This window comes from Hippopotamus amphibius, chromosome 1, assembly GCF_030028045.1.
Source record: "Hippopotamus amphibius kiboko isolate mHipAmp2 chromosome 1, mHipAmp2.hap2, whole genome shotgun sequence".
Classification (NCBI taxonomy): Eukaryota; Metazoa; Chordata; class Mammalia; order Artiodactyla; family Hippopotamidae; genus Hippopotamus; species Hippopotamus amphibius.
In genome coordinates this window covers 87570173-87594750 of record NC_080186.1, presented here as the reverse complement: position 1 = coordinate 87594750, position 24578 = coordinate 87570173, and the positions used below count along the sequence as shown (strand labels likewise).

General features: G+C 37.9%; 1 protein-coding gene across 1 annotated transcript in view; it reads right to left on the bottom strand.

Moving 5' to 3' along the window:
• Positions 1-24578, bottom strand: part of PALMD (palmdelphin) — a 48203-nt gene that overhangs the window by 3295 nt on the left and 20330 nt on the right. Inside the window, exons 3-7 of the mRNA XM_057720747.1 lie at positions 22082-22206; positions 4456-4570; positions 4283-4316; positions 4052-4165; positions 1221-2315 (exon numbers count right to left, since the gene is read on the bottom strand). Coding sequence (XP_057576730.1) covers positions 1221-2315; positions 4052-4165; positions 4283-4316; positions 4456-4570; positions 22082-22206 — 1483 coding nt within the window. The remainder of the gene's footprint in view (positions 1-1220; positions 2316-4051; positions 4166-4282; positions 4317-4455; positions 4571-22081; positions 22207-24578) is intronic.

Sequence of the window (24578 nt, the reverse complement as noted above, 5' to 3'; positions counted from 1 at the left end):
TAGTTTTATCAGGTTTCCATTGTGGGGACACATCATTCACCTCTGATTTAGGAAGATAATGTGTACACTTACCAAGAGGTTAGAAATTCTTCAGATAATTAAATTTACAATTGATATGTCTAATTTACTTAAAAAAATGGAAGAGGTCCATTTTATTGTATTAATGGCAACCTAAGACTGGGTTTCTGGGTTGCAGAGGAAGAATCCTTCCTGAATTGTGTAGGTACTACCACAGTCCTGTAGAATTATCAGGTTCTTTGATTGCTGGATTAGCTGGGACTTAATAGTTATTGCTTTTTAGTGAAAATTCTTCCATTAGAACGTTTAAAATGACTGTCCCTTTCACAGCTCTTGTACTTATATCTGGGTAATTTGATTTATGTCTTTAGCCATGGTAGGAAGCTATTATAATTAATTTTATCATATTCTTATTTATTGTTTGTGAATAAGTAGAATACAATATTTGTGATAATAAAGAATCTAAAATTGATGACCTATCACTTTTGTAGAAAAAGTGTTATTTTTCTATTCAATGCTAAAAAAGCTAGATAGCTATAAAACTTTACAGAGGATGAGAATATATGGAATGCAAATATTTAGAAAATAAAAAAATAAAATTTCTAAGATAGGGAAGATTATGTGACATTAAATGTTATAGATAATATAGAATAAACTGATATTCTTTTTTAAAATGTAGAAAAATTAAGGAAATAAAATTAATAAAATTATAAAAGGATAGAGAAACAAGATATAACAAAGTAATAAAATATCACACTGAGAATAAAACTTGTTTCCTGTTTTTTCTTGCAAAATTAAGGCAATTTGTTAATTTATGTAGGAAGTTTAAGCACGAAAAAAGAGCTGGCTTTGATTCTCATGGGAAAAGACCTAATATTGATGATCCAACATGACAGTAAGTCAAATATGTTCACACACAGTACTGTACCATGACAGAAGGCAAATTTCAAGTTACTAAGGTCAATCAATGCAGTATCCAAATAAAGCGACAAATTTTTGTTTCACTTTCTTTTTCTTTTGAAGTGACTTAAGCACTTTGCTTATGATGATAATAATTCATATCAGCATTAATAAAAAAATATTAGCATTATTAGTCTGTGAAGTGGTCGAAAAAAGCTGAAAGCACGGGGGTTTGGTAACAAGACAAAGAGAAGGTTGTCACATGACTAAACAGCAGGGGCAAGCCCTGTCATTTTTGTTACCTGTTAAGGAGGGATCCTCAGTCCCATCTCCTGCTATCTGAACATCAAGTGGAGAATGGTGGACGGGGCTGCCTAAGCTTTCTTCTTGCTCTTTTAGGGATATGGAATTTTTGTGAGGAGATTTATGGTTTGTGTTTTCACGAGGATTAACTTCTGATCTCTTTCTCGGAAGTGGTGTTGGTTTGGCAGGCTGGAAAACCTGACTGTAGGGAGCTGCGGGATGGTAGGATGGTTTCTCAGCTTCTCCTTCACCCTCCTCCTCCTCATCATCAATCACAACCAGCTCAGCGTGGATGATCCCGTCATACCCGGTCAGGAGCTTCTTTTCTTCCTCGCCTTCTGCCTGCTGATACCCCATGAAAATCATTGTCACAGGTTCTTTCTCATCAATGTCAGAAGGCAGGGAATGAACAATATTATATCTAATGTCTTCCTCATCCTCCTGGCAAGTGGGTGAAGGACCCTGGCATTCTGACTTCCCAACGAGTGCTTCACTGGGACTCAGTCCCACCTTTGGAGAGGGAGCATACTTGTCCTGCGTCACATCTGATTCTTCCCAAGGAGTCATCAGCCTCTTTTGTAGGGTGTGGGGCATCTCCTCTGCCTGTTGAGTCACTGATCGGGGATGAGGTATTGGCCGAACGGGACTGATGTGATTGAAGCTCTTGTCCCCCTCCTCTGAAAGTCCATTGTCCATGCTGTGTATGGATCCATTCATATCATTGCCCAGTCCATTAGCTTTAATCTTTATCCTTTCTTGAAAGTTTGGTCCAGGAGTTACCTTCTCTTTCTGTGGAGTTGTAGGTCTGCAAAATGGATTGGCATATACAGGCTCATGATACTTGGTTGGGGATTTAGAATTTCTCTCTGAGGCTTGTCTTAAAAGTTCCTCTACTTCAACTGGTGCCAGGCCGTCAGTGCCGTTGTATGCTGCACTGTGATTAGAGCTAACTGCATATACTGACTTTTGCCCGTCGTCATAGACTTTAATCCCTGTACCTTTAAAGTCATCTGATGGAAGAGGTATTGAAGACAGGACTGTACTTTCTCCAGTCTTCAGGTCTTTTTCAACTTTGATTTCCATGGCATACAAAGCTGTTGAGAGACAAATGTGATCCCTGATTTAGTTAACATTTTCTCTCGTAAACTAGCTTGCTTTCACTGTGTTTATTTTTACGTTAAGTATACCCTTTGATGTTCTTTCATGAGATGTCTTTTTAAAATTTCTGATTTTATTCATTAATTATATAATGACTAATTTTAATGACATGAGTTTTTATGTAAGGATGTATGAAATTACTGAAAAAATGGAAAGGATTGAAGACGAGAAGCTGATTGGAGAAGCTGATTAGGAACTAACTGATGGTTCCTAATGGTAAGGATTTTCACTGGGGAACCAAAAGATATCCCCTTTCTAATTCATAAATCCAACACAAGAGATTTATACTGTTTTACATTGCTCAGTGGGAGGAATCAGATCTTTTTTTTTTTAGTGAGGAAGAATATTTTGCTCTGTGCAATTACTGTAGGTAAAAGGCCGAGCACAGTATATTTTATTATATCCTTTCTGTACAGGCCAGCAGCCTGTTGAAATTAGAGAGAAGTGTTCTAATAATTTCACAACTGGGAGGCTATTAAATGTAGAACTGGTATTGAAGAAGGAGGGAGAAGGCTACAATCACATGCTTCTGATTTTGCCTTATGTTTCCTTTCATTTTCATTCCCATTTTTAAGAAGAAGAAGAGCTAAAAATAGAGCAATATAAGCTGTACTATAAAACAACTGAACTGGGGAGAACTGGTTGCTTTGGGGGAAGCTGAAATCTGCTTCATGGCCCTGGCAAGATCCTATGGCTGGGATTTTAACTGGCAGAGTAAAGCTAGTGGGATCCTGGGCAAAGCTACAACGTGGCACTGCCTGCTTTACTATGTCCCCACATTCCTCTTTGCATCCTGCATTCCATCTCTCCTCTGTAGCCCAGTGGTTCTTGCCCTTCCCTAGCTACCAAACTAAAACTGCAACACCCTCACCCACACTTGCCCTAACCCCCTTCTCTGTTTTATTCTTCTCTTTAGCATTTTCACTTCCTAACATGAAAATATTTTATTTATTTACCTAATTGTTAATGTTTTCTCCTTTAGAATGTCAGCTCTGTGAGGGCAGAGATTTTTGCTGTTTTATTCACTACTGTATTCTTAGTGTGAGAACTGAGCTTGGCATAGCATAGGGGTTCACTGAATATTTGTTGAGTGAATGAATGAATGAATGATTGCTCCCTGCAGATAGAGTGTAGCATCTCTTTCCACTCTAAAATTCAAAGGTTCCCTCTCTGCCCCCATACAAACCTTCATTTTCCCTGGGGCTTTGAACTATTAGTTTCATGCAAGTCATTCTCACATCGGAGTAAATAATGCCTAGTTCTAAAGGGGAATTTTCACTTCAAACATTTCATTTCATTTTATTCCAGTGGCTACTACATGGAATATATTGGGAGACTTTTTTTTTTTTTCTTAAGCTCTTTATTGGAATATAATTGCGTCACACTGTTGGAAGACTTATTTTTGAGCAGGGGAGCTTTGCTTTAAGAATTTCTTGTCTCAGCCCTTTATCTTCCCTGTCCTTACCTAGTTTGCTGGGGAATAAAATGCATGGAATAAATGTTGTAACCCCATTATCCCTACTTCTGCAAGTAACTCACATAAATCATGGAACTTTGTAAAATGGCCCATTACTTAACCTGGAAGGCTAGGATGTCACAGCAAGTTGCTAATATTTGATACTGTAAAATCTGAATTTGAGAACCTACCATTGAAGATAGATTTTTCATATACCTTTTCTATTTTGGCCATTATCTTCTGTTCCTTCATTTCTTTCCTTCCTTAATCTGGAAGGTACGTAGGATTTTGGAAGGTCAGGGATATTAGCATAGATGTCTTCAATTGACTCTGTAAAATTCATATTAATTCAAAATACATTTAGAATATATTTACAATAAAGGGAAAAATTTCACTGGGTTTATCAAAAAATATCTTAGACATAACATAGACTGCTCAAAAACATACCTCCTGATGTTTCTTCCTTTTCCACCTTCACAGACTATAAGAAAAAAGAGTTCTCCATGATTAATACAGTTTAAAAAATAAATCCTAAATGTAGATATATACTTTGAAGATTTATATACTATTTGTAGACTCATTTTGGAAGGGACTCAGTTTTAAAATTAGCTAATGCTCACCCTTATTATGTCTTCTGTTGTCCTCTCAACTGATTTTAGTTTCTTTAAAATTGCCTCTTCATTGGTTGAGATTTGCAGTTCAGCCTTTTCCAGATCTTGGATCTCTTTATCAAGTCTGAACAAAAAGATATACTTTATATTGCTTAAGACAGTACAAATACAGAGCTCTCAAATACATATTCCCCATGTACAAACTTTACTTGGAATATTGAATGTAAGTTTCCAGATACCTTCTAAGAACTCAGCATCACACCAAACATCACATTAAGTATATAGAAGATATTTAATACCTGACTTTGACTTAACAATTTTCAATTCAAGTTTTTTCTGTTTTCTTTTTGATAAAGGGGATTCTTAGGTAAAAATATTTGACCCTTGGTGCCATTTTCTTCATTGCAACTACTAATGTTACTTCCAAATGAAACTGAGAGATTTCTTTTACGAAGAGACTTAAGTTTAAAGTTGGACCAAAAGGAATGGTCCATCTGTCATTATCCTGTAGATTGCCAATTTTTCTCACACAAGTTTCCATATAAATTATTTGGAGAAAACATTATAATTTTATTTTTAGGCAAGCAACACTTTGTAACATTATAACTATTAACCTTGGTTTAAAAGTCATAGTTATTCAACACTTAAAAACCCTGCATATCCTAACATTGAAAATGACACTTCAGGGACTTCCCTGGTGGCACAGTGCTTAAGAATCCGCCTGCCAATGCAGGGGACATGGGTTCACGGTCCAGGAAGATCCCACATGCCGCAGAGCAAGTAAGTGTGTGCACCACAACTACTGAAGCCCTTGCGCCTAGAGCCAGTGCTCCGCAACAAGAGAAGCCACTGCAATGAGAAGACTGTGCACCACAACGAAGAGTAGCCCCCACTCACAGCAACTAGAGAAAGCCTGTGTGAAGCAATGAAGACTCAACACAGCCAAAAATAAAATAAGATAAAAAAAAGGAAACTGACACTTCATTTTAATTTCACAGTTTTCTAAAAGCTGTGCCATATTATAGTGAGTAGAGTGAAGAGGTGAGAAATGGACAAAATCTAGCACAGTGGCTTCAGCTGCTGCTGTTTATAGAGACTACGTTTCCTAGGGAAAAAAAAATAGTTCTCACATGGCCTGACAAAGTGTAAGGGAACTCATAGGGACAGAAACAGACATTTGAAACTGGATTGTCGCATTCTGAGCTGGTATGTAGACTAGTTTAAAGCTGCATGTCAGATTCAAGTTAATTCCAGGGTGTGGCATCGTGACCTCTATCCTGGATGAAAACACAGAGCCACTGGCATTCACAAAGTTTGTAAGGCTGGCCCTTGGCAGCCATGAAACACATGTGTTCAATAGTTTCTCAGCCAAATACTCGGAGCTCTAAAATCAGCTGCCTCAAAAGATGGCTGCTTAGATATAGCAGCTAGTTCAGGAGATGACAGCTGTGCGTATTAGGGTCAGCTAAAATAATTGTCAGTTTTCTTGACTTCCTTCTTTAAGATGGTCATGTATCTGGTAGCTCAAAATTCCTGTGCTATTGTCACACCAATAAAAGTCCAAGGTACGGTCAAGCAGATCATTCTCCTACTTATTGCTTTCATTTCAAAGCTCTGACTTTCCTGCTGCCTCTGCCTGTTGGTAGCTGGCTGTTTATAGCTGAGGAGGTTTTCCTGCATGTCACAGAACTCCAAGTAAAATTCAGTACCTCTGGTTACTTAGAAGTTACTGAGGTGTGACACCATTCTATTAAATTCCCTCCATATCCATGGTAGCACATTTGCCCATCAGTAGAGTTGTGGGGATATATGTTGGTTGGTACAGTAGAAAGTTCTATACTAAAATTGATAGATCTGGATTATTCTGTTTCTGCTACTCACTACTTGTGAGAGCCAATTCTCTTAACTTCCCTGATCAATTTTGTAACACGTGCAATGAGAATATAGTATTTGCCTTACTTTATACAGAAACTTGGTGAAGCTAAGAAGAGGTGACATATGTGAAAGCACATTAAATATTGTTGATATCAGATGTAAATGTTATTATGAGGTAATTATCAAAGGTTTTTTGCTACACACCGTGTCTTTCTTCCATGTCCTATTCTGCAGGGGCCTTTACCCAACAGCATGTTAGAGACAGTCTAATGGGGAGTCTTTGGGTAGAAAACAAGGAAGTTCAAGTCTGCTGCATGTAGCTCTGGGGCCTCAAGATTCAGCTGTGGAAACAGGCAGACCTGGGTTTGAATCCTGGTTCATCTGTCAAGTTCTTGGGTGACCCTGGACGAGTCACCAGACCTCGCTGGCTGATTGTCTTCATTTATTCATTCATTCAAAAATATTTTTTTAGCATCTACTTTGTACCCAGTACTATCCCTATGTGCTGGGGTATAACAGTGAATAAAACAAAGTTCCTGCCCTCAAGGAATTTACATTCTAGTGAACAATACGCTAATACAGGGGCTGGCGACATTTTTCTGTAACAGACCAGACAGTACATCTTTTAGGCTTTGCAGGCCATATATGGTTTCTGTTGCATATTCATCCTTTTTTTTTTCTCCCTTTTACAGTCCTTTGCTAATATAAAAACCATTTCTAGCTCACAGCTATACAAAAGGAGACTAGGGTTACTTTTGGTCCTGGACCATAATTTGCTGCCTCCTGCAAATGTGTGTGTGTGGCCCAGGATCAAATCTAGCCCTAGAATATGAATATATATATATATATATATATATATATATATATACACACACACACATATATATGTATATAATTTACATATAAACGTACATATGTGCAAATATATATATACAGTAAACAAATGTGTACATATACATGCATACATTTGTTTATGAAGAAAAATATTTCCCCAAAAAAGTAGCATAAGGGCTGTAAACAAGAGAATAAGGGAGACAGAGGGAGGGGCTCTACTTTACATAGTGTGAGGGAGGGTCTCTCTGACAAAGTGTCATTTGAGCAGATACGTGAAGGAAATGAGGGACACACAGGGTGGGGGGAGTGTGCTTCGCAGAGAGGGAAGAGTAACTTCAAAACTTGAAGTAATAGCCAAGGGAGTAAAGAGATGAATGGTGAGAAAGGAAGAGGGGGTGGCCGCCAGATCTTATAGGGCCTTCTGCATGGTAAGGCCTTTGCGGAGCCCTTGGGAATTCTGAGAAGAGGAGAAACATGCCAGGACGTGAAATTTAAACAATGACATGGGCTGCTGTGTTGAGAATAGACTGAAGGGTCAAATGCGGAGGTCTCAGTTGTAGTAATTTAGACGAAGATGGCTTAATCCAGGGTCCTTGCTGGTAGAAGGGTGAGAAGTGATTGGGTTCCGGAAATATTTCAAAGGAAGAGCCACCAGGATTTGTTGACAGATTACATATGAGGTGTGAGAGAAAGAGAGATGTTGAGGGTGATTCCAATGATAGAGATCTGAATAATTGGAAAATGTGAATGCAATTGGCCAAACAGTAATCTGGGGAGGAGAAGAAAGGAGCTTGCTGAGGGATGTGTTAAATTTGAGACAGTCAAATGGTGATATGGAGAAGACAGATATAAAATTTGGGATCCCAGCAAAGTCTGGGGTTGAAGATATAAATTTGGGAGCCGGTATTTATAGCCATACGAGTAGATAGGATTTCCTAGAAAGTCAGGGATTCGAAGGACTGAATCTTGGGGCAATTAAACGTTTAGAGGTCTGGGCAGTGTTAACTACTTTGTGGGGTTTAATAAGGAATAAAAGAGATGGGACCACTTGGCAAATGCTAGTTTCCTCCTGTCTCTGCCTTTTCTACTCCTGGGGCACAGAGAGAGAGCTCTTGGTCTGCCTGGGCAATTACATCTCAGGGAAGTATGAAATGCACTGGTATTTGTCATTGTTTTCCTCTGTAGAAAGGCCCATGGGTAATGTGATATCATGTAGTTCTCATGTATGTCTTTAGAGTAGCATGGTAAGAATGTGAGATTGAAAGCCTGCTAACCTCGTCAGAGTATCTGCTAATGAGCGTTTTTGAAGGTTTTCAAGCCCTTGGTGAAAGCTGCGTTAAGATGAGGTTGCCCTCAAATGACACATCTTACATGTTTGTGAAAACAAAATAGAAACAAACATACACCCCTTTTCTCTTCTTTGTCACTTAGTTGCAACCAACTCTCCATTAAATAGGATAATAAGGAGGCATCTTGGTGCTAATTACTTAGAACTACAAAATTCTGCCAGGAGATGCTTACTGATGCATTTCTTAAAATTCTCACTTGAATATTCTAGTTTTATATGTTGATTTGATGCTTCTGTATATTATTTATGGACAACATAAATATTATTGAGATAAATGTTAGAGATTTTTTTTGCTCTGAAAAAGCTTTCTAAAAGATTAGAATGTCAGTGGAAGTAATGGGAGACCCAGGAAATAGTAATTGACGGCAAGGACCCGGCTCTTCTCCAGCCTTCCTCCTCACAAGGTCAGAACTCAGAGGGGCAGGCACTGTGGTAGCCCAACAGTAGAAGAGGAGGTCTCACAACCTCCACACCAGATAAGGTACCAAGTTTTTGAGGAACAAGGATTTTTGAGGAACATAGAACAAAAATTACAACTGGTAGTCAGGTGCTATCTTTGTATAGCTAGTACAGTAGGTCTCAGCTGAGGATGATTTCCTCCCCAAGGTCATTAACAATGTCTGTAGACATTTTTGGTTGTCACAACTTGAGAAGTGCTACTGGCATGTAGTGGCTAGAGGCTGGGGATGCTGCTATACATCTAAAGCACGGCACGGTCCCCACAACGAAGTCTTATCTGGTTCACATCGTCAGGAGTGCTGAGGTGGAGAAACCCTGGGCACCTAATACGATGCCTGGTATAGTATAGGTGCTTGATACATGCTTTATAAGGGATTTTTAAATATCTATCTCTGGGATGTTTTTACTTTTTCCTCATTATTTCTCTCTTCCATTTAGCTGTAATATAGAATCCAAACTTATTATTTGTTGAACAGAATTTGACCATCCTATTTTAAAATTGTCATTTGGGTTAACCTACTTTTCAAGTCTCTCTCTTTCTCCCTCTCTCTATAAATATAAATATATAGATGAATACAAATAAATATTTATTTCCTAGCTCAGTGATCATTCATAATTAAGAGGATACTTAACTCTGATTTGAAACTCCAAAAATGCAGGGCTTAAATTCGGGCATCATATCCAATCCTTTTCCAAAGGTTTTGGGTGGAGAGAAAGTTTAGCAATTGTAAGTAAAGAATTGGGGAAATATATATGTATATATCTGCATGTGTGTGTAGGTACATTCATATATACCAATATATGTTTATATGTACGTCTGTATTTTTGTGTGTGCATATATGAAATTTTAGTTTTACGTATATAAATATAAATTTATACATGTAGATGTAAAGCAAAATTTTTTTTTACTTGGAAAGCTTTGGGTAGGTCACTGGGGGATAACTCTCTAACCTTCACCTGCTTATCTCTCAGCTGATGGGTTAGAATTTCCATAAGTGCTACCATCCCCATCTTTAGAAGGTATTACCTTTCCAAATGGGACTTGAGCTCCTAGAAATGCTGATTCAGTTTGGCGAGAAACAGGCAGCAGAGAAAGAGAAATATCCTTCCTGGTGCCTCCTGGGCTGTTAGGCGGGGCCTGACAGATGCGTTAGTACCTCTCTCAATTCCTGAGAGATGGTGAGCAGGCATCATGTGCCAATTTAGATAAGCAAAGCACATGAAAAAGGATTTGTAATGCTATCCATTATTGGAATTTTTCCTCTCCTTACTTGCTGGAGAAAAAGAGGGTTATTTTCAAGAGCTCCCTAGGTGAAAGCAGGTAGCTTTCATTTCATGCACTGTTCTAGTAATAACTTTCCTTAATCATCATGAGATAGTATCCTCAATCCAATTCCAACATGCAATTTTTTGTCTTAGAAAAAGCACAGCACATAAATGCTGGATGTGCCAAGAAAGGGTTATTTCAGAAGGCAATGTTTCTGCTGCTAAGGGTTCATTTATCTCTTTCAGGTTTTGGTGGCATTAACAAGAACTAACAACCCGATGGAATTTGCTATTGGGGCCAAACAAACAGGAATTCAGGAGAAAAAAAATCCAAAAGTTTATGCCCTACCTTATAGCACTTTACTTGTTAGCAATTATAATAACATTTAATATGTATTGAGTATTTACACCATACCAGGCGCTGGCCTAATTACTCCTCACGACAACCCCCATGAGTACTATTAGTACCATTCGACAGATGAGCAAGCTGAGCACCTAGAAAGGCAACTGGACCAGAGGCTTACAGGTAGCCCGTGGCAGGATGGAATTTGAAATCAAGTCTCTGCCAATAGAGCCTGAGCTCTTTTTAACTCCTTGCTAATTAGCCACTGTGGAAACAAAACTTTTAAAAAGTGGATTCTTATGAACTTACAGACAGTGTTCATTTGCTCAACAGTACAAAAGGATTTTTGTTTTTTACTTTCTAAGATAATACAGTGAAGATTGAAATGCTAGCTGGGGCCTACCAACAGGTAACAGTGCTGACTCATTACCTATAAAGGTAATATTTCTCTACCGATCTTCATTAGAATGATTTTGTTGTGCCGAGAATTTCTCCACTTAGTGTTCCAGTCAGTATGACCAGGATTAAAATCCAGCTTTCATCATTTTTCTCTTTGGCTGCTTGAGTTTGGTTTTTGGTGGGAGTTCTTAAAATAGACTTTTTCAAACAGTCTGAGTTTCCTAAGCTAGTGCTACTTTGTAGAGAGACTTTCTTTGCTTGGACACAAGATTATCGTTCAAAGTAATGGAAGCTTTAGGTCTTAAATATAAAGCTGGTTATGCAATTTTATTATAATACCACAGTTTGAATGTAATCACCAATGCTATGTTTGAAATTAAATTTATGACTGGCTTTAGCTATATACTTTGAAAGGACTGATGAATTACTTGTATTTCGGTAGCTCAAGCTCCCTGTTATTAAAAGCCAGGACTACATAAAGAGAGGGCCCAATGGCCACTTCTCTGGGATCACCTGAGTCAGCAGGTCTTAGACCCAGACTGTGCCACTACTGATATACTTCTGAGACCAGTTGATGGAAATGCTAGACCACGTCTCCAACCCCACCCCAAGCTGGGACTCACAGACTCTCAGATATGTTTGTCTCCAACAAGGTGCTGAATTCAACATGGAATGGTGAGCAATTTTAACACTTGACTCTTCCAGAGATTCTCTTTCTTTTCTGCCCCACAGAATCTTGGGAGAACAGGAGATGGCTGGTGGTTTACCTGTGTTTTGTGAGTTTTTTTTTGTGTGAAGGTCCACTTTTTTTCCCCTAGCTCTACCCATGGAAATGAAAAGTAAGCCCATATCAAAGCTAACACACTTGACTTAATTATTGAATCCCTGGAAGCTTCCGTTTTCTCATTTGAGGAATAGTAATAGTATTCACAAAGGGTTGTCTTAATGAGGTAAATGAGATAATGTTTGTATGTCAAGCACAGGGCTTGACATAGAGGAATTCCTCAAGAATGGTTAGTTACCCCTTTCTCTTCCTCAGTTTTCTAGGGAAAGGAGGGCTATCTCTGACAACTCTAGTGAAAGAGAAAACCTACCAGGTCCATTTTTGGATTTGATCTTCAACCTTGATATCAATGATTTTAAAGCAAGCATGGTGCTAATATAGCTTCAGGGATACACCTGTCCGTGAAAATACTGTTCTAGACAGAAAACAAAAAGCAGTGCTCCAGCATTATTAGAATTTTCATATCATTTATGGGGATAGTGTCTATTTAATAAATGTTATTAATGAATGACATCTATTTAATTAATGAAAGAATATGCTAGTCCACTTTGACAACCTGCTAATTTCCCCCCAATCCATTCCTCCTGGTCTAAAATAGTAATAGAACTCCTTGAGTTTCATATGTCTCCCTGCTGCCCTACTAGAGACTACATTTTCCAGTCTCCTTTGTATTTAAATGATGTCATGTGACTAAATTCTGGCCAATAGGATATTAACAGGCATGACCTCTGTAATTTTCAGGTCATATCCTTAAAATAGAACTGTTTGCCCTCCATTAATCTCTCCCTTCCTAAGCTGAAATGCAGATGTGGTGATGGCCAGCTGCCTTTGACCTTACAACCAAGGCCCTTAAGGAGTAGCAAAGCAACAAGCAGAAAGAAACAGCGTCTCTTAATCATCTCATGTAATGTTGCTGCTCCCCTCCCGTGCATTTCTCGAAGCTAGAATTGTTATGTGTAGGAGGAAAATGAACCTTTCTAATCTTGCTTAAACCACTGTTCTTCTGGAGTCTTTTAAAGCAATAAAACCAGTATGCTAATTATTGCATAACCTCATGGAGGATGAATCTTGGTGTGACAAATTTTATGAAATTTTTTCATTATTTTTTTTTGTTGATTTGCAAAGTTAACCATTAGTAGCTTGCATTTCAGGTGGTTCACCAGTAAAAATAGAAAAATAAACCAGTTTTTGCTTCTAATGGTTAAAGAATTTATGTGTTTCTAAATGATATATCAGGGACTTCCTAGGTGGTGCAGTGGTTAAGAATCCACCTGCCAATGCAGGGGTCACAGGTTCGATCCCTACTCCAGGAAAATCCCACATGCTGCAGAGCAGCTAAGCATGTGTGCAGCAACTATTGAGCGTATGCTCGAGAGCCCGAGAGCCACAACTATTGAGCCCACATGCTGCAACTACTGAAGCCCACATGCCTAGAGCCCGTGCTCTGCAACAAGAGAAGCCACCAAAATGAGGAGCCTGCACATCACAATGAGGAGTAGCCACCACTTGCTGCAACTAGAGAAAGCCCGTGTGCAGCAACAAAGACCCAACGCAGCCAATAAATTGATAAAGTAATTAAAGAAAATCATACATCAAATCCAACGTGGTTTGTGTTGACATTAGCTAGTTAATATTGAATGGCTAAGGTTTGCAATGAAAAAGTTCTGCTTATTTTATTTTATTTTTTAGTCATAACTCATCTAAAAAAATAGCTCTGAAATTGCAATGGATACTTCTGAGTGCACATAGTTGATGACTTTAATTAGGTATTCTTGACTGTAGTGTGTTGATCACATGTAATCGGCAGTTACATTATTACTAATGGGTAAGAGATTATAGATATTTTATCTTTACAGATAATGTGGCCAATGAGAATGCCAAACTGTATTTTCCCAATAAAATTGAGAGTATGTAATCTAGTAGAAGGTAGGTTGTTTTATTTTTAAAGTTGGGGTCCAATAAGTTTCATCAAACATTTAGCAAACTTTTTTTAAGCACCTACATGTCAGGCACATTTTATTCACCAAACTGAAATAAAAGTATGTCAAAAAAGGTGCAGAATACTCCTACTTGTGGACGTAAGTCAAGAATTGCCTTACAATTGGCCCTTGCCCAAGAGCATGTGTATAATAAGAAAGCTCTAACCCACCGTGCAAACGATCACATGCCATGGGTAAGCCTGCCAGAGAATTAAAGGGCATTTGGCATACTGCAAACACTGTTTTCCCCAAGCCAGATCTACTGCCTCTAATCCTGAGCACTGACGAATAGGGCGAACAATACAGCACGGTAGCTTCGAGATAACTAGAAGCAGAGAGCTGGCTTCAATGACATTGAACAAGTGTCAGTTTGCTCTGATAATTGGGAACAGAGCAGATGTTTAGAAAAGCTGAATAATTTATAGTTACATGTGAGCAGCTTTTGCATGGGTGAATCTCATCTCCTAATATAACACTGTGAATATTAACAGTTATCTTATGGGCAGACAATACTATCATGATTTGAAACTGCTTGGTAGGCAGGTAATGTCAAAAGAGAATGATTCAGTAGAAAAGCAAACCCTCTCACTCAGAATAATATTTTGTAAATTAAGGGTTGCAATTGCCATGAAAAACAGGAAACCAAACCGGTTTTCAGAGAATCAGCTACTTTCATGTGCAAGTTAAAAATGTAATTTTCAAATGAACACATATAAACACACACCCTGGAGGCTGGTGTGATATGGCAAATTGGTTAGTTATGGGCTTCTCAAATGTTCTGCCAGGACAGAAGCAGGGTGTGTGGTTTTAATTAGGGCCTGGAGAGAACCTTGCAGGACATGCCAAACACTTATTAAGTGCTGAATAACTGTAATATTAATTCAAATTGATCTCGACATAGGTGACACGAGTTTTCCAAGTGACCTACAAATACTACTGTAGCCAGGTCATGGCATGTTAACTGCAGATATGCTTACCTATGACTTTGGAAAGCTTTTTTTCTTGAATAAGTTGTGGGGGAAAATATTTTTAGTGGATATATTACTTGCAACCATATTATGAAATGACAAAACATATTCAATGATGTATAAGCCAGTGACTCTCTCTATTCAGAAGTAATTACTGGCTTTGTGTCTTGTAACCCTTAACATTTATCTCTAACGGTATTATAGAGCAGCCACTATATTTTCTACTTTCTATCCACTTCATTTTGAGTTTACTCCTAGTATTAATTGTTCATATTTGATACCAAGAACAGGACAGCTATTATTTGAACACCAAAAATATAAATTCCAACCTCAATATAACATAGAATAACCAACAAAGACCAGTTAGCCTTGGGTGGTCTGAATGAACTAAGTGACATTTGCTTTATATCAGACAAAAGATGCATTGCAAGGGGTGGTGTGGAAGTTTTCTGAGCTGTAAGTTTAGTCTCTGGGGAATGGAGAAGCCTAGGCTCTGTGGCAGCACAGACCCTTTCTCTAACACGATGAGTCTCTGCTTTTGAACATTCTTTCTTCATGACCACCCCCTGATGATCTGGAAGATGGAACACTGAAATAAACTCTCCTCCTACTTTCTGGATTGTTCAGTTGTTCCTTTGTTCCTTCTTTGCTCATGTCAGTACAGCCAAAGTTCTATGACATCCCTGTTAATGGCCTTGAATTTGTGTTTCAAGTCACTGAATATTGTTTTGAATGAGATGATTAATGTAAAAGTACTTTGAAAAGTTAAAGGATGTACAGAGAGGTAAGCACAAATAAGAATCTGCTTTGAGGAGTTTATGATTCTTGAATCTCCTCTAGAAGAACAAAGACTTACATGTGGCAGGTTCTTAATAAATGTTCATTGAAATGAATCAAGAATAAACAGAGTGAAGCATGATGGAAAGGGTCTGGAGTCAGAATGATCTGTGTGCGACTTATAGGTCAGCTCTTAAAAGGTTCATAGCTTTCTGTGCTTTAGTGACCTTATGTGTAAAGCAAGGCTAATTAGACTTCCCTCAGAGAATTGTCATTTTCAAAATAATGCTTAGTACATAATATATACTCTGTAAAGATAGCAGTTGTTACTGAATTGCAGTTGAGTGAGGGCAGGACTCTCAGAGGTTATTCTAATCTACCTTTTAGCCTGTTGCTGTGGTGGGGGAGTGTTTATTCTAGGTAACCATTTAATCCTTATTTCTACTAACATGAATGAGATTGGCAGGTATGAGCAAGAGAAAATGCTGGAAAGTGGGGATAAGGAAATAAAAAGCATATGGAGAAGGGGGAAAGGTGAGAAAGTAAAATGATGACAAGATGGTAAAACATGCCACCAACAATTGCCTCAAAAACCAGGGGCACTACAGCCACATAACTTTGCTCTTGACTGAAGATAGTTGACAGTTTATTTTTTAAAAAATTTTAAGACTTTCCCTTTTAGTTTATTAACATTCAAATCATTGTCTAATCTTCATCTGGTCTCCTTAAATATGTGGCATTTTCAAGTCCATGCACCCATGCATCCATCTACCATCCATCATTCATTCATTTATTAAGCGATGTAGTCATAGATATTCCTACTATGTGCTAGGAATTGTACTTTTTTGTGGGGGAGATAGATTCCCCCTCCCTTTGATTTTGCTGGAAATTTGGTTAACTTAGCTCCTTTTGTTAAATTAAAAAAGCTCCTGAATTAAAAATAATCAGAATATTTGGGAAATTAAAAACAACAACAGATGAACTATTACAAATCTGGTAAACCAGTTAGTCAAATGTGGGGAGTGAAAAACATGCTTGGAATGATTTTGACTCAAATAATTGCCTCGGAATAATTTCTGGAGTGTTTCTAGGCAACAGCAAATTTAAGAAGAAACAAATGGTGGTTTTATTTTTTTCCTCCCTTTTTGCCTTTTCCTCCTTTATCTTCGCTCTTATGTTGTCACAGAAGAGCAGCTTGGCTGTCTCCCTGCAATGTAATGTTAGATGTGGCTGGTTGGGTCCGAGCAGGAAGGCAGAAACATTTAGCATGTGATATTTTCCAGGTAGCATGTGTCAGTGTGTTTGATGAGACATTAGTTTCACTAAGGTACAGTGGGCTTGCACAGGTACATAAGCACATTAGGTAGGGATTAAATTTGGATAGAAATAATAATGAGCTAAACTTTGATCAATCATAACCAGCCACAAAGTCAGTTAAGCTTTATATTTCTATATCAATGCTTTGGGTTCCTTTTTGAAACTGAATCTTGCCTGCTATCTTTTGAGTTAACTAAGTAGATTATTGCTCTATGTGCTGTTAAGCAGAGTGCATTTTCCTGTTGTCCATCTCCACTTGTGGAGGAATTTCCCTTAAGTGATGGGGGTTGGCTACAGCTGTGATGATGGCCCCCTATCCAGCTTTTCTCATGATGTACAATCACATAGAAATCCAATGCTTCACATGCACCTTCCCATCAGTGTGATATGTGGAAGGCAGTTTCTACCTATTTGGAGACAAATGAAAGTGCATTAAGGAAAGGCAGAAGGACAGAAGGGCACTTTGGAATATTAAGTAGTTACTAGGGAACACTTAATCATAAGTAGATAATCCTTCTCAAAGGGAATGCAGTGTATTTACATCATTCTCCTTGGCAGTTCACCTTTTGCATTTTATGCTTATGACATTTCTATCAGGCACTCTGTGTGCTCCAATTGAAGTCAGAAGTCTTTGGACACAGTTCAAAAAGTAGCAAGTGTCTGGAAGGGAGCTTGATGCAAAGCAGTTTGGCAGAGGGAGTTGTGGAGACCTGCAAGGTAGCTGGATAGCAAAGAGGAACCTAGCAAAACAATGACAGAGCTCCTTTTGACACTTCTTAGGGTGCTTGGGGTGTCTTTTGGGTGTAGGTATTGGATGGAGGAAAGCAGCAGAAGTGACAGAACAGGATTTCTAAGCCAACCTATAAATCTGTGCACATGGATATTTGGATTGAGAAGTCAGTGCTGGATTTGCACCTGTGCCAACAATCAGGGAGTAAATGGTTCAGTGGTCACACTAAGAGCAGGGCTCATTTGGGAGGCAAATTGAAACTCTAATTTGAGCAAAGTGATTCAGAAGATGTTCAATATAGTTTTCCTGCTGGGAACTTTTCCTCCTAAGATATGAACCAGGGCATCAGGCAAAGTGCTCACTAATATTGTTCCAGAGCTGAAGTGTGACTCAGAAACAAAAACCATGGAAACTCAATTTCTGAAATGTTGCCTCTCTCTGAAAGGAAAAAAGAGAGGATAAATATGAAGACATACTTTACTTAAAGGTTATGTGTGAGTCATGGAATCTCTGAGTGTTTTTAATATGATAAAGAGTCACATGAATGTCTCTATAAAATGATGCATGTAAGAGTGAAATCATAGCAGGGATTGGAAGTTAAAAATGCTGTAGAGGATAGCTTTTATAGGATTCAACTTTTATAAAATTTTGCTGTGGATCTGAGACACAATTTATTTTTATGATTAGGACTTTTAATTCGATTTTAAATTCTGACTTAAATTTTTAGTTGTGTGATATGGGGCAAGTTAGACTCTATAAATGTCAGTTTTCTCACCTATTAAATGCTATGTACCTTATAAGATAGTTGTGAGAATTCACAAAATAATATATCTGAAGTGCTTAGTACAGAGCCTGGTCTACAACAAATGTTCTGTGAAAATTAGCTGATATTATTAACATTTTAGTCTTCAAACCATAAAGAAAATCCATCAATTATTTTCCAAAAGGAAAGAACCTTAGTTGGGGGATAACCTCAGATTACTCAAAGTAAAAGATTCTTTGTACTAGCTTAAGGAAATGAGAGATCTTGGCCAAAAGATGAAAATCTCCAGATAAAGCTCCAGGCAGGGTCCTTCTTTTAATTATTTTTGATTCCTAATAAGAAATAGTATGTAATGTTTTTCAAACACCTACCATATGTCAGGCACTCTTGAAGTTGCTTCACTCATTGCAGTCCCGTGAAGTGGCTATGATGGTTCACTATTACAGAGAAGGAAATCGAGGCCCAACGAGGTGAAAGAACATGGCCAGGCTTATGAACTATGGTGGGCAGAACAGGGGTTTGCACACCAAAGACCATGCTCTTTCAGTTCATCGCATGAAACCGTGGAAGTAAAAGGAATGCAAACTTCATGGGTCGTCTGGCCTTGCTACAGACTCTGAAGTAATAGCAACATTTCTATTTTGATGTTCCTATTAAAATCTTATCCTGTAGCTGAGAGGCCTGGCAGATGGCAAATGTCACCCTTGAGCAGGCACCTAAGTCGAGTGATAAATCACGTCCGGGGATTGGGATAATTTCTCTACTTAGCAAAGGAGGATGGCTCTGCCTAGTTCAACCTCATCAGTTCATTTGGTTGCCATTCAGAGCTTACAGGAAAATGTGCTGTATTTAGCTGGTAATAAAAGCTTCTTAAGCACTGTGGGTAGTTGTTTCTGAAAAAGAATGAATTTAAAAACATGCACCTGATTATTTAGCAGCTTTAGAAATACCTGAGAAGAAAATGTTCAGTTATCAGGTAAAGCTGCTTTGGCAACGTGATTTCTGTAATGCTGGGCAGTAGTGAGGCTGCTTAATACTGACAACCCACAGATATTCTTTGTCTCTGTATGTTGCTTTTGGACGTTCTGTTCCCAGTACGTTTTTAATGAGATAAACATGCCTTTAGGGGTCACGATGATGCAAATTCTTTACTAGCTCTTTGCAAATACATCTTTTTAGGACTACTCCTTAACCAAAGCAGTTTTCTGTTAGGTGTCAGGTGTTTTACTACTTCCAGAGCATTTACACCTACAGCTCTCTATTAATTTTACAGCTGGAGAGCCCTGAGTTTGACTTGCTTTGAGACCCAAATCTGTTCTTTACTGGCTCTGTGATCTTAATGAAGTCCCTTATCCTCTTTGAGCCTATTTCCTCGTCTATGAAACAGAGGTGTCGATGCTTTATTTCTAGGATTGCTGTGACTATTAAATGACTTAATGGAAGTGCAAGTGCTTTGTAAATTGCATAAGGCCATTTAAAAATGAACCATTACTGTTATTATTATTTATATTTGGGGATTAAAATCATTTGGTGTTAATAAAGGAGCATTGATGGGTTAATGACACCCTAAAGATCTAAAATAAAGTCACAGTGAGATGCCAGAAATTGGGTAATGAACAAACACTTAATTGGTAATTTAACAAAGACATTAACTGGACATGAAAGAAGATCCTGCGTGTGGCAAAGGCTGTTTGAAGAAAGGAGAACCAAGGGAGAGAACATGCTTCAAAGACTTCCTATAAGATAATGCCTTTTCAGTCCACAGAGGTTGCTTTGTGCCATTATTTTACAGGCAGTGTTGGATAGTCAAATTAAGCAGTCTCTGATTCCCAACAGTGTGAATTATTTAATCTCTCTGCAAAAAGTGCAGATCATAACACCTGCCTTATGGGGTTATGAAGATTAAATAGGATGATGTATGCAAAGGGCCTGGTGCATAATATGGCTCAGCAAATGTGCTTTTCTCCTCTTCTTCCTCTTCCTTGTTTTTCTTCTTTTCTTCCTCCTCTCCTCCCTCCCTCCCTCCCTCTCTCTCTCTCTTTCTTTCTTTTTCTTTCTTCTCTCTCTCTGTTTCATCACATAGGAGCTCTAACTAGGCGAGCCACTATCAAAACGACTAGAAGCTTATGTGCTTCTCAGAGCATTCAGGCAAGGCCTGAAAGCAATCACTAGAGTCCTAGTAAATTCTCTCAGATTACTCAGAAAGCAGCCCAAGATCGTTAATGGAGTTTGAGTGTATGTAGCTACTTCAATTATCATCAGATGCAGAGAAAGTTGTAGGTGTTCGGTATGTGGAAAGACTCCAAAGAAGGGGCTCGGAGGGGAAGCAAGGAGGTGTCTGGGCAGGGCAAGGGTTTAGAGGGATTAAATTCAGGGCTCCTTAAGAGATAAGGATTGTGTGTGGAAGGATGAGGAAAGCAATCATCAGCTAAACCAGACTTTGTTAGGAAGCTTTTGCTAAGGGATGCCTTACGAATAATCAAGTTTTCCAAACTGTAGAATTGATTTATTGAGTTATTTTTAAAGTGTTTACTATCTGCCATTCAGAAGTAGTCCATATCATTGAACAAACAACTGAGGGATTTATAAATATAAACATTTCAATTATAAAATATAACTTCAAAAAAATTGTTAATTTAAAAACATCTAACCCTAAATAAGAATGAGCAGTTAATGATTTTAGCTATTAAATATACAAGTATATGAAATTAAGCTAGTAAAATAAATCAATAGAAAAAAGAAAGGTTTTTTTTTGTTTTTTGTTTTTCCCATGTTGTCAGTTTTAGGCCTAATGCAATCTGTTTACATAGTGTGGTGAGTATGGACAAAATGTGGTCATAGCACAACTACTGGATATTTTTATCTTCCAGGTCTTTCCTATGGTCCTCACTAAGGATAACAAATTTGTAGTGAGTGAGGTTTTAAACGTTACCTATGTTCCAAAGAGGTGTAGGCTTTAAATTATTGTCATTATTATACCACAAAAAATTCCATCTTTTTTCCATCTGTAGACTAGAAAATGATTCTGACATTTCTCACATCTCTTTCTTCTGTGCTATCTATATTTTGTGATAATATTAATAGTCCCATCTTATATTTGAGCTTTCCAATTTTTTTCATGTCCAACACTTCATTTTAAGCCAAGGCAATGAGAAAACTTGGCTTACTGTATCAGAAGCTGCTGAGTCTATACTCATTGTGTATGATGGGCAGGGAAGGACACTGAGAAGTGAAGTCAACCTCTGTGACCAGTCAGAGAAGTAGAAGAGAGAAAATGTTAGTGAAGTAGTCCTATAGTGTCTTCTCTTCCAAAATATCATGGCTGTGACTGGGAGGGCCTGGGAAGAGGTGTCATGGGAGGCAGTGTGCACACACCCTTATAACTGTCACCTGTCCTAAGGTGAGAGAGGGGATTGGGGCTGTGAGGAACTGTTTTTTGATCTCCTGCCAAATGCCAGATAGGTGCTCGTTGTTTAGCACATGCATTTTTAAAATGTGTTTAACAACTCTGAAAGATAGATATTGTTTTTGCCATTTTGTAGGTGAGGAAGTGGGCTCAAAAGGCTATGGGTAAGTCACATATGTATTTTAAAAATGTCTCGTGTTGTTATGTGTTGGGGACATTTATAGCAAAATTTCTGTTGTTGCTTTCTGGTATATTTTCTTAGTCTTTGTTAGAAATACAAATGGAAGATCTGACTGTGCCCCTAACAAGGAGAATGGCTTTTATACACTCAACATGGGACAAAGTCAAAATAAAGGTAGTTGTGGAGTATCTCAGAGAGGACCATACCTGAGGATACTTTGTTCTAGAACCTGCATCTGGTGCTGGTCTTGTTGATTTTGTTTCTTCATCTCTTCCTGTTCTTTTCCACTGCTGATTCCATCTAGAAGCCATTTCTCCCTCAAGGCCTTTTTCTGAAATCAGGAAACAAAAATATATGTTCTTATATCAATCAAAAATTCCAAAATCTGAATGCTTTCAAATCTCATTAATTTCGATAGTGGAAATATTAAAGAGATGTTTTCTCTCACTGTTTTGCCCAAATAAATCTGGTAGTTTCCTACTTTGCACCCTTCTTGACCCCCCTTCTAAAGCCAGTATTTGTGTATCTAAATACTATGTATATTCTAAGATCTAGTTCAGGTCCTCCTTCTCTGTGAAGATCTCTGTTCTACTTCTGCATCTGCCTCCCCCCAAGCCCCACTTCACCCTCAGAGAACTCTCTTCAGAATCACACAGCAGTGTATGTTTACATATACTGTGTAATGTCATATAGGGACCTCCTCATGGGGATGCCTTACTATTATTTGTTGGGTTCATGGGTGTATATCTTGTGTCAAAGTAACAAGCTCCTTAAAGCCATTTGCTATTCATCCCAGTGACAGTATACAGTGACCACTCCAAAAAAAAATCTTTTGTGGAATTAATTGGAATGGTGGGCAAGAGATTGTTATTGTATCTTAAACTAATTCAATGACAGTTTCACTATGTCTAAAATGGTGAGGAGAGATGAATAGGGATTTTTGTTATTTTTTTGAGGTTTCTTTCTCTAATACCATGATGAGAATGAAAGCAAGTAAGAAGAATTTTTGTCTTTTTTAAAACACATGTTAGAATTAATACAACTGGAATATAAATATCTCTGAATTTAAAGTAAATTTAAATAAGGTTGACTGGGCTAGATAACTACCAAAGAAAGTTTATTTTAACTAAGGCAATGGTTTTCAAATCATTAAAAATATTACACTGATTACAAATAAATATTGTTTGGAATTATAACTTGTAGAATAGATGAAATGTGGCCTGCTCTAGTTGAAGCAGTGAGGGGTCCTGGAGGCTTACAGATACAGAGAACACAGTTTGAAAATCACTAAATTAGGTCAATAATAGCTTCACCCCATATCATCATATTTGTGTTTTTTTTTTCAGAGTTTCAAGCAATTGTATGTGGACAACACATCCCATAAGAGCAGTTTCTGTTATTCTAGTTTGTAGCCAGATTCTTTCCCCATTGTTATCTTTTCCCTTAATTATAGCTGTTTAGTTGTTTGTTAAAATGTGTTCCCACAGACACAGTAAACATTATTAATAAAGGTCAGGATTTATCGCCTGATAACATACCAAGAAAATCTGAGTATATCAGCATTTAAGAATTTACCTTGATTTTAGTTTATTTTTATTCGATGGAATTTGAGGAGAGCTAATGCACAGTGAAGAAGACAGATGGCAACCATCAAAGTAAATCGCAGTGCTTACAAACCACCCACAAGGGTGGTTTCAGTCACTTACCTCCACATCGCTATAAAGAACACTCAGATGGGATGGTCTTATGATGCTGAGTTGTAGAGGGTGGAGAATGGTTCCTGTGACACAATTAGGTTATCTTGGGGCTACATTCTGTGCTCTTAGTCTGGTTAGGACTAAGAATAATTTTAATTTTAGCCTTAAAAACTTTGTTCACAATTCAGGAATTGTCATTTTACTCTGGCAGAGAACATTTTGCATCTAAATATAAAAATATATAATTTGGATGTGCAATCAAAATGATATGGTATAATCACATAGTATAGTAACCACAACACATTTTGCTTTCATGTCACAGTTTAGACATGCTTTAGTCTATAAGGTTGATGAATAGAATAAAATCTATTTCACAGCAATGACATTCAGAATCAAAAGCCATTGCAACTAAAAGAAAATATAAGTGACGTGCAGGTAGTAGATCTTTTGGCAGTTTTTTAGGGAAAGGTTTCCCTGAAGCACTTCTATATTCTACACAGCAGTTACAGGAGACTTTAGGAATAAATTCGTTTTTCATAGATGATTTAAATGGACTTCAGAAAAGTTTTCTGGGTGGAGTATATTTTGTGTTTCTTGGTGGCATGAGATTGTGATCATGATACTAGGTGAGAAGATCCATAGTGAACAAGTCTCAGAAGTGTTTGAATGTGGGAACGCTGAAAATGGCCGTGGAAACTCCCTTTCCAGGATGTCATTGGAATGAATGTTGGGTTCTGGAGCTAAAGAATATTAGAGTCACTTACCATGACTATTTTGAAGTGTGTGTACTGCTGATACAGAAGGAGTGCTTTGTAAATATTTGTGTTTGTGTTGTTTAAAGTGGGTAATTGACATGTAATGAAATAATTTACAGTTGGGAAAGTGGTGAGGATAGCCACTGGAATGGAGACAAGTGGATGAGAAAAATAAAAAGAAAGACTGGTAATTGCAGAAGCTAACAGAGCTTTTTTGACTGGCTGAATATATTTTGGAATCGATGTTTAAA